Here is a 14,571-nt window from a genome sequence, read left to right as displayed (position 1 = left end):
GCCACTCATTTCCTTGCTCAGACAGCTGGTTTAGGGAAACCGTACAGAGGAAAAGGGAACAACTTGTCCATTGAACTGCCAACCAGGAACACGAGTTCTATTGGAATTCTCTGCACAGGAAAATGCCCAGCCTACTTACAAAGCAAGGGAGTGGCCCAGGGAAAACCAAATACAACATAGTCCTTTTCTTGTGCTGCCTCCCTCACTTACATTCTCACCATCTTAATTCTCTTTGTTTCATCCTTAACTGAAGCAGGAACGGCTCTTGGGCAGTGTAATTCACCTGTATTAGACAGCCCCAACATGGCTCAATGCTCATAACTCCATCTGCTGATAAAAGTCAATTTGACACCAACCCTAAGCTGTTATTTTTCAAATAACAATGGTAGCATGTAATTAGAAATTAACCTGGTGCTTGCTTCCACATAACAACGTACAGCACACTAATAGTTTCCTGACTAAAGGAAGGACCGACATCCAGCACAGTTGCCACATTTTAAATGAGCTGCACGCGAGTGGTGTCTGATTATGCATAACACTCTGTCGTTAATTGCTTGTATTTCAAGTGGCTGGGAGGGTCAGCTGGTCTTTAGTCCTTCCGAGTAGGACAGCAGATTAGGTTAAGTCTCTGTCGGGCTATCACAATTGGTTTGTAAAGATGACTTGTATAGCCCAGCCAGTGTGGCTCAGTAGTTGAGTGTCCACTATGAACCAGGAGGTCATGGTTCAATTCCTATGCAGGGCACATCACATACCCATGTTGCAGGCTCAATCCCCTGTGGGGGTGGTGCAGGAGGCAGCTGATCAATGATTCTCTCTCATCATTGATGTTTCTCTCTCTCCCTCTCCCTTCCTCTCTGAAATCAATACATTTTTTAGAAAGAGGGGAAAAAATATTTTCTTATTTCATTAAATAGTCCAAGATACTGTTTGTTTAAAACAATTAGAATATCTCATTCTAAAGTAAATTTTTTTAAGTTGTGGCATTTAAATCACTTGAATTTTACCCATTATTTTGATAGTAATTCATTTTTCCTTATTGTTCAAAATGTTATTGACAAGTATCTAATGTCTTATGTTAGTCCAATTTGTTGTGAAAATGTTACCTGTATTATAAGTTAAATACTTGTAAAAATAAATAAATAAAATAAAAAATAATTAAAAAAGAAAGAGAGAAAAGCTGCTTCACATCTCCCCGCCCCCACATTGGTGACCCTCGATCATCCTCACACGGGGAGATGGCAGGAAAGCTAGCAATCCAGTGTGGTTTAAGGCGGGAACGCTGGAGTTCAAGTCCAAGCTCTGGCTTAAATGATGGCTCTGTGGACCGCCAATATCGTGACCCTCACCTCTGTGAGGCTCAAGTGCCTTATTGTGAATACGGAAACTCAGGGAAATAACTATGCTCAACTTCCCAACACCATGCCTGACACAGCAGGAATTCAGTAAAGGCTAGTGAGGCCTCCATTGCCGTCAATAACCACCTCCTGGTATGCAGGGCGCTGGCACCTTTGCAGGGACTCCTGGCATAGGGGCAGGGATAGACCTTTCCCAGTGACTGGTGTACACTCTTGTGGTCTAAACTGTGATGGAGGTGGTGGTGGTGGTGGTGTGTGTGTTCATCTGTTTGCATGTGGATTGGGCTTTAACAATGTTGCAAGCTCGGTAATGTTTGGGAAGCATCTACTGCTTTTCTGAACCTGACTTTCCACTTCAGTGAAGAAAGTAAACAAGAGGAATGCTAGGGAGAAAGGGTGAGAAGAAAGGAGGGAGAGAGAAAAAAATCAGAATGAACAGTGTCAAGTCTCCAAATGCTCGAGGTTACTGATGGATCTTAGATCTACTCGGAGAGCTGAGCAGAGGCCCCAGGAGGCAAAGAACAGTGAACCAAGTTTCTGCATGCTAGCTGGTTTTCAGCACCGCGTTTTCTCATCCATTGCCAACGCCTGCCCCCTTGTGGACAGTCCTCAAACTGCTTGTATTTTCTAAAATACCAGGGAACGGAAAGGCTCACAAGGAGAAAATGTGTTAGGCTTTCAGAGGTTCCCGTTGCCTGCAGGGTAAAAATCCCTAAACACAGATCCTTCGTGATCCGTCCCCTGCCAACCAAGACAGCTCCGCACCGTGCCAGCACTTTATGCTCCAATAATAAGATTCTCTATTCCCCCAACAAAAGCGTTGATCAGAGACCAACCGGGTGATCGGGCCAGGGTTCAAACCCCGACTTCATTTCTCCCTAGCTGTGTGACTCTGGGTAAGTTACCTAACTTCTCTCGGCTTGCACCCCATTTGCAAAGTGCGGATAATCACAGCACCTCTCCTAGAGTTGTAGAGGTGACTGAGATAAAGCATGAGAAACATCTTACAAATGCAATACCCTTCACCTGCTATTTGTAAGCTCATCGTGTTCTTTCCACCTCTGGGCCATTTGTTTAGCGAGCATTTATTATGAACTACGTGGATGACAAATAAGGCTGGTTTTTAAAGACCTTCTAGTCAGCTGGAAGAGAAATAACTATAGATACATAATTATTCTTTTTAATTTTGGCAAAGGCAGTAGTAAAGTTAAAGATAGTTCGAGATTCCCCCCAAAAGCAAATCTCAGATAAGGGATCATAGACTTTATTTGGGGAAGTAGTCCTTGAACGCCACCTCCAGCCTGTAACAGAGGAGAGACAAGATCTGGAAGAGAGTATGGAAGAGCTGGACATTTCCCCTTTCCCTTCACTCTCAGAGAAGGGGCGGGAGGGGAGGTAGAGACGTGTGCTTTCCCACAGGCCAGATGTGGCCCAGGTGGGAAGAAGCCAACCTCGAGCCATCCCAAAAGGGACATTGGCCAGCAGTGACCTAGAAGGACCCAGTGACCCAGCACAGGTGGCAGCCATGCACACCTAGGGCTGCAGGTTACACCTGCCGGAGGAGAAAACTGATGTCCAGGGTCGTGGGCAGAGGACCCCAGGTGATGAACGCTTTGGAACTAGACAGAGGAGCGGGTGGTGACGGATCATGAACATACCAAATGCCACTGACATTTTCACTTTAAAATGATTAATTCTATGTGATGTGGCTTTATCTCAATAATTTTTTAAGAATCAAAAAAGAGCCTGGCCAGAGTGGCTCAGTGGTGGTGCGTCAACCTAGGAACCAGAAGGTCACAGTTCACATCCTGGTCAGGGCACATGTCCAGGTTGCGGGCTCAATCCCTAGTGTGGGCCATGGAGGAGGCGGCCAATCAGTGATTCTCTCTCATCATTGATGTTTCTCTCTTTCCCTCCCTTTCTGAAAGCAGTGAAAATGTATTTTAAAAAAAGAAAATCCATGGTACAGGTCTTTATGAACAGCAATCTGGTGCCCAGGGTTCTGGGCTCAGTTCTGCCACCTACTGGCAATGAAGATGCTAAGTCAACTCGGTTTCCTCCTGTGTAAAATGAAGGGTACGACCCATCACTGGTTCTCAGTGAGGAGCAGCCTGCATCGTCACGTGGAGCGCTGCTTCCAAAGGTACAGGGCCAGCCGGCCGGCCACCCTCAGATTCTGACGTGCCCAAGGGAGGGTCGTGCCTGTAACTGTGTTGAAAAACGTACTTCAGGCCCTGGCTGGGTAGCTCGGTTGGTTAGAGTAGTGGTCACCAACTGGTGGTCCGTGAGGTCTGAAAGGTTGGCGAGCACTGGGTTAGAGCACTGTCCCGATATTCCAAAGTTGTGGGTCCGATCCCCGGTCAGGGCACATATAAGAAGCAACCAATGATTGCAGAAGTGGGACAACCAATCGATGTTTCTCTCTCTCTCTCTCTCTCTCCCCACCTGTCTTCCTCTCTCTCTAATATAAAAAAACAAAACAAAATCCATTTCAGGGTTTGAGTCTACCCCAGTGATGGCGAACCCTTTTGAGCTCGGCGTGTCAGCATTTTGAAAAACCCTAACTTAACTCTGGTGCCGTGTCGCATATAGAAATTTTTTGATATTTGCAACCATAGTAAAACAAAAACTTATATTTTTGATATTTATTTTATATATTTAAATGCCATTTAACAAAGAAAAATCAACCAAAAAAAATGAGTTCGCGTGTCACCTCTGACACACGTGTCATAGGTTCGCCATCACTGGTCTACCCCCTTGCGAATACAACAGACTAGAGCCGCTAGCAGCCTGTGACTCTAGCACACAACTGTGTATAAGACGTGCTTTGATTACAGAAGATAACACAATCAACGAAGTGCATTTATTAGGAAGATAACTCCAAGTCATCACGAGTGGCGACCGCACAGGGAAAAGATGCCTGACAGAGTCCACGGATTCCGCTTATACCACAAAAGGAGTTTTAAGGCAGTTTAATTCAACGCTGCAAAAACTACATCTGTGACAGAAACATAACACTCAAATGTCCCCAATGCCAACAAATCTCTGAACCAGTCAAGCCGACAGTCACTGTCAGGGGCAGATAAACAGTTTCAAAAGCCACTCAACGTGACGCCCACCCAGAGGGACCCAAACCTAGGTGGTTAATACAGATGGACCACAGCGCCACCTGTAGGCCTCCACACACACGGTTCTATTTCACATGAACACTTTACATTTTGTCTTGGGAAAGCAAATGCACATTAGGTGAGAGAAAAACAGGTGTCACCATCTCGAACCACAAACAGGACTACAGAAAACACGGGGCCAGACGCGGCTACACTGAGATACGCTGCCTTTTCTGGCAGGCCCCTCGCAGGCACTGAGATGAAGCTTAAAAATACGCGGGGGTAAGTTCCGTCTTCCCCTCCGTTGTCACCACCTGGATCAGGCTCCCTGAGCTTGGCCGGTTTTTCTCTGTGATCCAGTCGTGGAAGGTTCTAGAACAAACAAGAAAAGCGTCACATTTTAAAAGCAAAAATCTAACATGTGCTTATATTCCCATCAACGGCTTGGGAGCCGCCATGAAAAGCCACTAAGGCAGTGGTTCTCAACCTTCCTAATGCCGCGACCCTTTAATACAGTTCCTCATGTTGTGGTGACCCCCAACCATAAAATTATTTTCGTTGCTACTTCATAACTGTAATTTTGCTACTGTTATTAATCGTAATGTAAATATCTGATATGCAGGATGTATTTTCATTGTTACAAATTGAACATAATTAAAGCATAGTGATTAATCACAAAAACAGTATGTAATTATATATGTGTTTTCCGATGGTCTTAGGTGACCCCTGTGAAAGGGTCGTTCGACCCCCAAAGGGGCCGTGACCCACAGGTTGAGAACCGCTGCACTAAGGCATCCCGGACACATAACCAGGTCCCCATGATTTCAGCACTTCACTCCTTCTACTTTTCGAGTGGCAGAAGCTGGCAAGATTTGAACGTTCATTTTTGTATTTTCCTGCATTGTTGGAATATGTTATAACACAGTGGTATGATTTTACGTAATTTAAAAAAAACACTTTAGCCCTAACCGGTTTGGCTCAGTGGATAGAGCGTCAGCCTTCGGACTAAAGGGTCCCGGGTTCGATTCTGGCCAAGGGCATGTACCTTGGTTGCGGGCACATCCCCAGTAGGCAGTGTGCAGGAGGCAGCTGATCGATGTTTCTCTCTCATTGATGTTTCTAACTCTCTATCCCTCTCCTTTCCTCTCTGTAAAAAAATCAATAAAAAAATTTTTTTTAAAAAAGCACTTTAGTTCATACGCTGCTATACTACCTTCCCAGAAATTTGAAACAGAGAAAGAAGAAACTCATTCTTTTTTTTTTTTTTTTTTGTACAGCAAACATGTAAGGAACACCTGCAGCTGTATCAAGCAATGGGAAAAAAAAGTACAAAAAATGGACTTTTACAATAAAATACATTAAATGCTAGAACAGGGGCATTTACTAACTCTATGTGGGGAGGGGCAACCAACCCTGCTTGAGGGCGTCAGGGAGAAAAGGCATCAGAAACCCAGGAGGTTGAACACAGAGCTGATGCTTTTTAAAACCTCTCCTGTGGCTGTTGAGTACACCATCCCTCTACCAGTCCCCCAGCCGGGACTCTGCACCCCCTTTAACCGGACAGCACTCAGAGTTCCTGGGACATTCCTGAGTGCCAGGCTGTGCCTTCTAGACCAGAACTGAAGTTCAACTGCCATGTCTCCGGAGCTCCATCCTGAGTGTCGAACAAGCCCGGGGAAGGGACAGGCTCCAAAAGCCAAGCGCCACAGAAACTCCCTAACATGCTGCTATAGGTCATGACCCTGTCTCTGGGGGCGGGGCAGGGCTGGGGGACACTCTCCCGGCCCATGGATGGACCCCCCCCCAACTGTATAAGATTCACACTGATGTACCATGTACACTCAGAGGGGCACAGCGAGGGGCTGGAGCCGCCCAGGCACTGGCATTAGTATTTCTGTGATACTCACTCCACGAGGAAGTCCAAGGGCGTCCAGGAGCTGAAGTCGGCCTCGGGCATGGACTTCCTGTTCATCGGGGTGTCGAGGGTAATCCTGCGGTGCAGAGATAAGCCTGTCATTTGTGTCTCCCCTCGGCAGCCCGGCCTCCTCGGCCAGGAGAACACACCGAGAGCCCCCAACACCACGGGTGGCAGCATCGCATGTGGAGGCATCACGTGGACAATCAGAGCAAGGCCAGGAAGCCGCTGCACACACAGAGGTCAAGTCCGAGTGTAATTCAGGGAGGCGCTTTGTGAACCCCCCGTTACACAGACAGGAACCAAATGGAAGAGCCACATTTTGCCTTATTTTGTTAAATACAGTCTTGCCCGACCGGCATGGCTCAGTGATTGAGCACTGAGCATTGACCTATGAACCAGGAGGTCACGGTTAGGTCAATTCCTGGTCAGGGCACCTGCCCAGGTTGCGGCTCGATCCCCCGTGGGGGGTGTGCAAGAGGCAGCCAATCGATGATTCTCTTTCATCATTGATGTTTCTCTCTCTCCCTCTCCCTTCCACTCTGAAATCAATAAAAATGTATCTTTTTTTAAAAAAAAGAACTACAAGTATTCAAATAAAATGTGTGAACTAAGCTTAATCAGGGAGAAAGGGGAAACAGATGGGAGGAAGAAAAAAAAAACCAAGAAAGAGGCAGGACAGACGGACCCGCCCATCAGCCAGTCCACCACTCTGGCCGCCAGGCTTACCCAACACCGGAAGAAGGCTCTTCAGGGGTGAATTTTAGAGCCAAGGTGAGGGCACACACGAGTCCCTGGGGAAACGGCTCCAGGCCACGGGGACTCTAGGCAGAGGTGGGCAGAGGGGGCAGAGCACTTACGGCAGCACCGCGATGGCCGCAGCCCCGGGCGGCATGCCGCTGTTCTTCCCCGCGAGGCTCTGGCACAGCTGATGGACGGCGCCCTTGGCCATGCCGTAGCCGATCATCCCTGGGAAATGGAGAGAAAACGGTTCAGTGAGCACTGGCCACCGCTGGTGTGCCCGAAGGCCACCACGCCAGGGTCCAGAGGAGGCCGGGAAGAAGGGCAGGATGGACATCTATGGAGAGAGCGTGGAAGGCACGTAACGTTTCAAGTGCACCCACTGTCACCTGACAGTTAACGTTTATCACAAAAGCTGTAAGTTGAGCCTTTTTATTTTTATTGCTGAGAACATCAAGGCTCAGACAGGGTAAGTGACACGCCCAAGCTCACACACACACACACACACACACACACTTGCACTGACACCCCCCCCAGAGGTGAAGGGCCAGGCAAGAGCTGGGTTCTGAACCCCCAGATTGTTAATTGCTTGTGAGCAAAATCGAGCTGTCATTTGGAGTCAGGCCGCACAGGTTCAAATCCAAGCTCTTCCACTTACCACTAAAGAAATCCTGAACTAGTTCTCATTGCCTTGCTAGCCTCAGTTATCCCACCTGTAAAATGGGAATGAAGTACTTAATTCTGAGCTCAGCACACAGTAGGTGCTCAATAAATGTTTCCCATCAAATTCATAGAAGTAACATGCCCAGGCATCCATCTCCCTGGGTAAAGTGTGAGCAATGCTGACATATGTATACAACGCTGCCCACTAGTCTGCGTTTGCCCCCACTGACCAGTGAATGCTTGCTGACTGAACAAGGCGAGCCTTTACTTAGACCCGGTTTCTGCCTGCTCTGCAGACATGTGGCAGGAACAGGGTCTCTCCTCTCCACAGTCCCCCACACACCTAGCTGTGGATGCTCACTAAATGCTGTGAACATCTCTCCTCCTCCACAAAACTTGTTCAGGAGTCAGCAGCCTCTTTAAAAGCTCCCAGCAAGCATGCTCTTGAAAGCAAAACAGCTGAGGAGGCAGCAAAGGTCCAGAGGGAGGTGGGGATCACAGCCCTGCCGAGGGACCAATCACTAAACTGCTTCCACAGCAACCTTGGATTGCAAAAGCAGGTCAAGGTCTCAAACGGTTCTTTAGAAGCATAAGCAGAATATTTCACCATCCCAGGCTTCTCTGTTTAATCAGGGGCCGGGGGCCACCAGTGGTAGGAAAATCGGACAAACTCTGCAGGGGTTCAAAGAAACCAGCTTATGAATCTCCTTCATCCAGCCCCGACCCCAGCACACTCCAGGGCTCACTTCATTCCATTCAAACAACATGAGAGAGGATCTGATGAAGAAAGAAACAAGCGCCCAGCTGGCGTGGCTCAGTGGTGGAGTGTCGACCTATGAACCAGGAGGTCATGGTTCGATTCCCAGTCAAGGGCACATGCCCAGGTTGCGGGCTCGATCCCCAGTAGTGGGCATGCAGGAGGCAGCCTATCAATGATTCTCTCATCATTGATGTTTCTCTCTCTCCCTCTCCCTTCCTCTCTGAAATCAATAAAAATATATTTTTTTGAAACAAGCAACCCGCAACCCTAATGGTTTAATTCTACAGAATTCTACACAATGCAAGTAAGGACATCGTTTGCAAGAAATTCGGAAAAAAAGTATTTTATAAGAAGATAAGTACTTTCTTCCCAATTATAAAATGATCAAGGTAGTCCCTCAAGACTGATTTCCAAACACAGCAAAACAAAAGTGATCACTAGCATTTAACACAGTTTATCCTCCAGAAGGTGACCTACAAATACAACCTTGGAAATAATAGAGTGGGGTTTTCTCAGTATGTTTTCGTTTTTGAACAACTTTTCTTGGGTTTAAAGGATGACAGCCTCTTCGTCGTTTACTTTCAAATTATACATAGATTTCCCCAGATTTTTCTAGGGTCTGAACCAAAGCTGAAAAATTTCATGACTCAAATAAATTTAACAATACCTAACTCAGAACTTAAAGATGAACACAGTTATGAACATCTGCAGCAAAAGTAGCTTAGCAAGAGTAAGTCTGAAATAAATAATCATGCCAGTTCACTTTTACCACTGACTCTGTCATACCTTTCTAAGCCATTCGCATCCATTAAGATGTTTGCAAGTCCTAACTGCCACATAGAATATTTTATTATTTATCCCCATTTTACAGATGACACTATTGAGCCTTAGAGAGGTTAAGTAACTTGCCAAATATCACACAATAGGTGGCAAGATCACCAGAGACACCCAACCTGTGCAGTCCCAGAGCCTGCACTCTTAACCAGTATCCAAAACTATGAACAGCGAGATATTTACAAACCAAAGGAAAGTAGGAGAGTGTTCTGTCCTTCAGAAAAATTAGTCTTTCAAGTCTTGGGTTTTTTTCTTTTTTTAAATGTCAAGCTGCTACTCATTTCTCTACTTACTTTCCAGTGCCTCTGTTCTCCATCACCTTTAATAAAAACCAGAACTCAACCAAGCTAGCATCTGACATTTACACAGCTTTAATGATTGCAATAGACATGGACGGGTAAGATCATAGGCTCTGAGACTCGTAGTAAAAAAACAAGAGACAAGAAATTGTTGGTTCATAAGAGCCTCCCAGTTCAGCGAATTGCATTAAAATGGAAAAAGGTGCCATAACCGGTTTGGCTCAGTGGATAGAGTGTCGGCCTGCAGACTGAAGGGTCCCGGGTTCGATTCTGGTCAAGGGCATGTACTTTGGCTGCGGGCACATCCCCAGTAGGGGGTATGCAGGAGGCAGCTGATCGATGTTTCTCGCTCACCGATGTTTCTAACTCTCTATCCCTCTCCCTTCCTCTCTGTAAAAAATCAATAAAATATATTTTTAAAAAAAATAAAATAAAATGGAAAAAGGTGCCCTAGTTGGTTTGGCTCCGTGGATAAAGCGTCGGCCTGTGGACTGAAAGGTCCCAGGTTCAAGGGTATATGCCTGGGTTGTGGGCTCGATCCCCAGTGGGGGGCGTGCAGGAGGCCGCCAATCAATGATCCTCTCTCATCATTGATGTTTCGATCTCTCTCTCCTTCTTCCTTCTTCCTTCCTCTCTGAAATCAATAAAAAATATTTTTTTTAAAAAAATGGGAAAAGGTGCTCAAGCTCTCCAGCACACCAAAGAGGCCGAAAAGCAGCCCCCGCTTTTATTAAAGAAGAGTTCACTTAGGTAGTAGAGGTGGACACTTTCTGCCTCTGGGCTGTCCCCCCCAAACTGCCACTTAAGTTCCTTTAACCCTACCTGAAAGGGAGTATTATAGGTTGAATTGTGCCCCCTAAATTCATATGTTAAAATCCTAAACCCCCGTACCTCAGAATGTGGCTGTACTTGGAAGTGGGGTCTTTAAAGAGGTCATCAAGTTAAATTGAGGTCATTAGGGTGGGTGCTACCGGTGTCCTTATGAGAAGAGGAGACTGGGGCCCAGATGGGCACAGAGCATGCGAGGACACAGGAGAAGACAGCCATTGACAAACCAAGGAAAGAGGCACCAGGAAGAAATCAAGAAATCGACCCTGCTGACACCCTGATCTTGAACTTCCGGCCTCTAGAATTATGAGACGAGTGTCTGTTGTTTAAGCCTCAGGGGAACTTGGTTATGGCAGCCCTAGCAAACAACACGAGGAGCAAAACATGCAAACAGAACTTGGATCTGCCTGATGCACTGGGAAAAGCACACAGTTTAGAAGTGATGGGGGTTCTGGTTCAAAGCAAGGTTACAACTTACTTACTGCAGAAACCCAGACAAGTGAATTAACCGTGCTCCGCTTTAGCTCCCTTACCAATAAACTGAAAAAGATCTCGAATGCCATCGGCCCCAGGATCCCATGAGAATACACGGAAGTGAAGTGGCCTACGAGAAACTGGCCCTGTGCTGGGCACCTCGCACATGTTAAGGCCTCCAGTGCTTACAGCTGCTCCTCAAGGCAGACGCTACTGTCACTAGTTACAGTGACTCCGGCAGAAATCTGGTTAGATACGTGATTTGTCCCTCTGGGTGGCCTGCAGGGATCGGGCTGAAACCCGCAGTCCAATGCCGCCTGCAGCTCCTACCTGCCGCTCCCGCTCATCCAGGCCCCACTGTGCCTGCCGCAGGCTCGTGCCCCATCAGTCCTGATCGGGGGAGGCTCGTGCTGCCACAGCAACACTCACCAGCCATGAGCCCTGCATCTGGTGCCCTCCCAAGGGGAGTGGCCTGCGGGATCGGGCTGAAACTGGCTCTCCGACATCCACCGAGGGGTCCCGGATTACAAGAGGGCACAAGCCAGGCTGGGGGACCCCACCAGTGCACGATCGAGCTGGGGAGAGACCGCAGGAGGGCTCCAGGAAATGTCCGGCCCATCTTGCTCAGTCCCAATCGGCTGGACCCCAGCTGCAAGCTAACCTACCAGTTGGAGCATCTGCCCCCTTGGTGGTCAGTGTACATCATAGCCAGCGGTTGAGCATCCTTAGCATATCATTAGCATATTACGCTTTGATTGGTTGTTTGGTTGTTCTGCCATTTGGTATATTTGCATATTACCCTTTTATTATATAGGATTTGTACCTACTCCAGCACCATTCATACCCAGAGTGGATCATGGATAAATAAACCAGATTGGAGGGGGGTAAAGGGGCAGATGGCAGCATTCCTTAACCACCAGGAAGATGAATTCAGGAAGCAAAGGAAGCAAAACCCACCCACACAAAGCACCCCAGAAGGGAAAGGGCTTCAACATTCCCCGTGTCATCGAAGTGCCCCGCAGCCCCAGCGAGCAAGCACTAGCACTCCCATTTCACAGAGGGGGGAATGGAGGCTCACCAGGAGTCCCGTCCAGGGCGGCCTTGGCACCCGCCAAGGTCAGGAGGCCTCCATCCTTGAGGTGCTTGGTGGCCAGGTGGCTGGAGATGGTGGACGTCCACATGCTCTGCTTCCACATGAGGTCGCAGTTTTTGAAGAGAGCTGAGGGAGGAAACACAGGTGGGCTCAGCCTCGGCGGGAGGAGCCTGACAGCTGAGTCGCTCAGGGCGAAGACACTGGGGAAGCACCAGCCTCTCCCGCCCGACGACGGGGTCTGGTACGAGCAGCAAGGGCTCTGAGGTCAGAGACGCAGGTTCGAATCCAGGCCACCAGTCCCAGCTTGCTCACCTGGAAACTGGCACATTTCAGCCAGCAAGTGCAGACTGTGAACAGTCTGCGGGACTGCCCATCAGAGAGGGTCCTGCTTTAGGTGGGCGTTAGGTTTGTTGTAGAACCTGCATGTCTAAGTCAGGTTTGACTGATGATAAAAAGCTGAGGGACCATTACCACAAGGACATAGAGGGCTTTCACAAAGCTTTCAGAGAGGGTCCTGCTTTAGGTGGGCGTTAGGTTTGTAATAGAACCTGCATGTCTAAGTCAGGTTTGACTGACGATAAAAAGCTGAGGGGCCATTACCACAGGACATAGAGGGCTATCACAAAGCTAAGGTGGGCGTTAGGTTTGTTGTAGAACCTGCATGTCTAAGTCAGGTTTGACTGATGATAAAAAGCTGAGGGACCATTACCACAAGGACATAGAGGGCTTTCACAAAGCTTCATCATTTTCAAGGCCAAAAGTTTAATGCTGGCTTTAAAGACCCTTTCAAAGAAAGCTGAGCCCTGGCCAGTGTGGCGCAATAGTTAGAGCGTCGGCCCACACACCGAAGGGTTGCGAGTTCGATTCCGTTCAAGGGCACATATTTGGGTTGCAGGGGTGCTCCCTACCCCCGGTTGGGAGGTAACCAGTCGATGTGTCTCTCTCACATTGATGTTTCTCTCTCTCTTTCTCCCTCTCCATCCCTCCCTCCATTCCACTCTCTCTGAAAAGCAATAGAAAAAATATCCTCAGGTGAGGATTAACAAAAACAAAAAAAGCTGAAATGACAACATTTCACACTTACTATAACTCTCTGGCCTCGCTAAAAATGCAAGAAGAAGTGGCGACGGGTAACTTTGGCGGCTGGGCGGGCGGCCGTCCCGTCCAACCCCCCCACCACAAGGCACAAAGATCCCAGTGAGGCTGTGCCCATGACCCAGGAAGGAAGCCCCCATCCAGCGGGGGTCTTCCCCCAGGGGGACAACCAGGAATCGCGTTTCCCTGCAGAAAAGGACTAGAAAAAAACTGATGGACCCACACTTACCACTCCTTGTCCCCAAAATACACCAAGGGCCATCAGGGTGTTTTGCCCAAACCCCACAAAATATCACTTTCACATTCAAGTGTGGTTCACAGAAAATCGATTCCTTTTTACACGGCTTTGGCTAATACATGTAGAAGGAATGACAGAATTAGGACAGTACCATTCTCCAATGCCGGAAGCCAATTCCAGCAGGTCATACTTGCAAGAGTTTCATCAAAAGGTTGATGGAACTTGGGGACTCAACCGGGTTGAGTCACACATGCAGTCACCTGTTGGGAATGGCTGAGGGCATTTCCCCAAACCTGAAAAGGGATGATTGCTTGGCTGCCAGACAGCTCAGGGCATCTGAATCTACATGTTATTGCCTCCTACTGGCCAAACACCTGAACAGCCATAGGCTAATTCCCCCAAATCTGACAATGCTTCTGTATACGAAACCCTGACCCTTTGAAGTGTATCTCTCTGCCGCGCCTCAGGACAAATTGTGTTAATGAAAACCATGGGGTCCTGAGACTAGAATTTAGATCTTAGTTTCCTTTAAGCTAAGCTCCTCTGACCCCCAAATGCCTTTCAAAATTATGCTTCGTCTCTGGACTCCTATTTAATCTACACACAGCCTTCTCCAGATTGCTGAACCCTTCTTGATGCTAGGACAAGAACCCTGGCACTCCAACCCCCACTGGAATCACTGACTCAGGCAGGGATAATCCATGGATGCTTAAAACCCTTAGATTTTATAGAAATCTGGGATTCTCGAGGTGTTTGGGAAGAGGATATTCACACTCAATGCCAAAGCACCGTCCCACGGGTCACTTACTAATTGCAAACAGAAAACGGACCTTTACAATGGAAGCCTATCGGCTGCCACCTTAACCCATCGGCAAACGGGGCATCACCGGGGGTGGTAGGGCCATCTGACACGGTGACAGTCCCACTGGGATTAGTAAGAAGCACACATGACTCAGGAAGAATTCTCGCCTCCAAGATGCTTAACCGGATCCTAAGCAAGTCCCAGACGTAAATTCCAGTGCACCGGAAATACTCGGGCTGGATGAACCAGGTGAAGACACCTTAGAGCAGCGCTCCTCAACCTGTGGGTCGTGACCCCTTTGGGGGTCGAACGATCCTTTCACAGGGGTCGCCTAAGACCATCGGAAAACACATAAATTATATAT

The 14,571-nt window shown here is 47.9% G+C and overlaps 1 protein-coding gene across 1 annotated transcript in view; it reads right to left on the bottom strand.

Annotated features, from left to right (window-relative positions):
- Window positions 1-4,202: 4,202 nt before the first annotated feature.
- The window catches only part of QDPR (quinoid dihydropteridine reductase), a 17,384-nt gene continuing 7,015 nt past the window's right edge, over window positions 4,203-14,571 (bottom strand). The window contains exons 6-9 of the mRNA XM_014549304.1: window positions 12,058-12,198; window positions 7,241-7,349; window positions 6,373-6,456; window positions 4,203-4,837 (exon numbers count right to left, since the gene is read on the bottom strand). Of these exons, the coding sequence (XP_014404790.1) occupies window positions 4,732-4,837; window positions 6,373-6,456; window positions 7,241-7,349; window positions 12,058-12,198 (440 nt within the window). The 3' untranslated portion in view covers window positions 4,203-4,731. The remainder of the gene's footprint in view (window positions 4,838-6,372; window positions 6,457-7,240; window positions 7,350-12,057; window positions 12,199-14,571) is intronic.

This window comes from Myotis brandtii, unplaced genomic scaffold, assembly GCF_000412655.1.
Source record: "Myotis brandtii unplaced genomic scaffold, ASM41265v1 scaffold547, whole genome shotgun sequence".
Taxonomy (NCBI): domain Eukaryota; kingdom Metazoa; phylum Chordata; class Mammalia; order Chiroptera; family Vespertilionidae; genus Myotis; species Myotis brandtii.
Note: the sequence above shows the minus strand (reverse complement) of the source record. Positions and strands in the feature narration are given on the sequence as shown.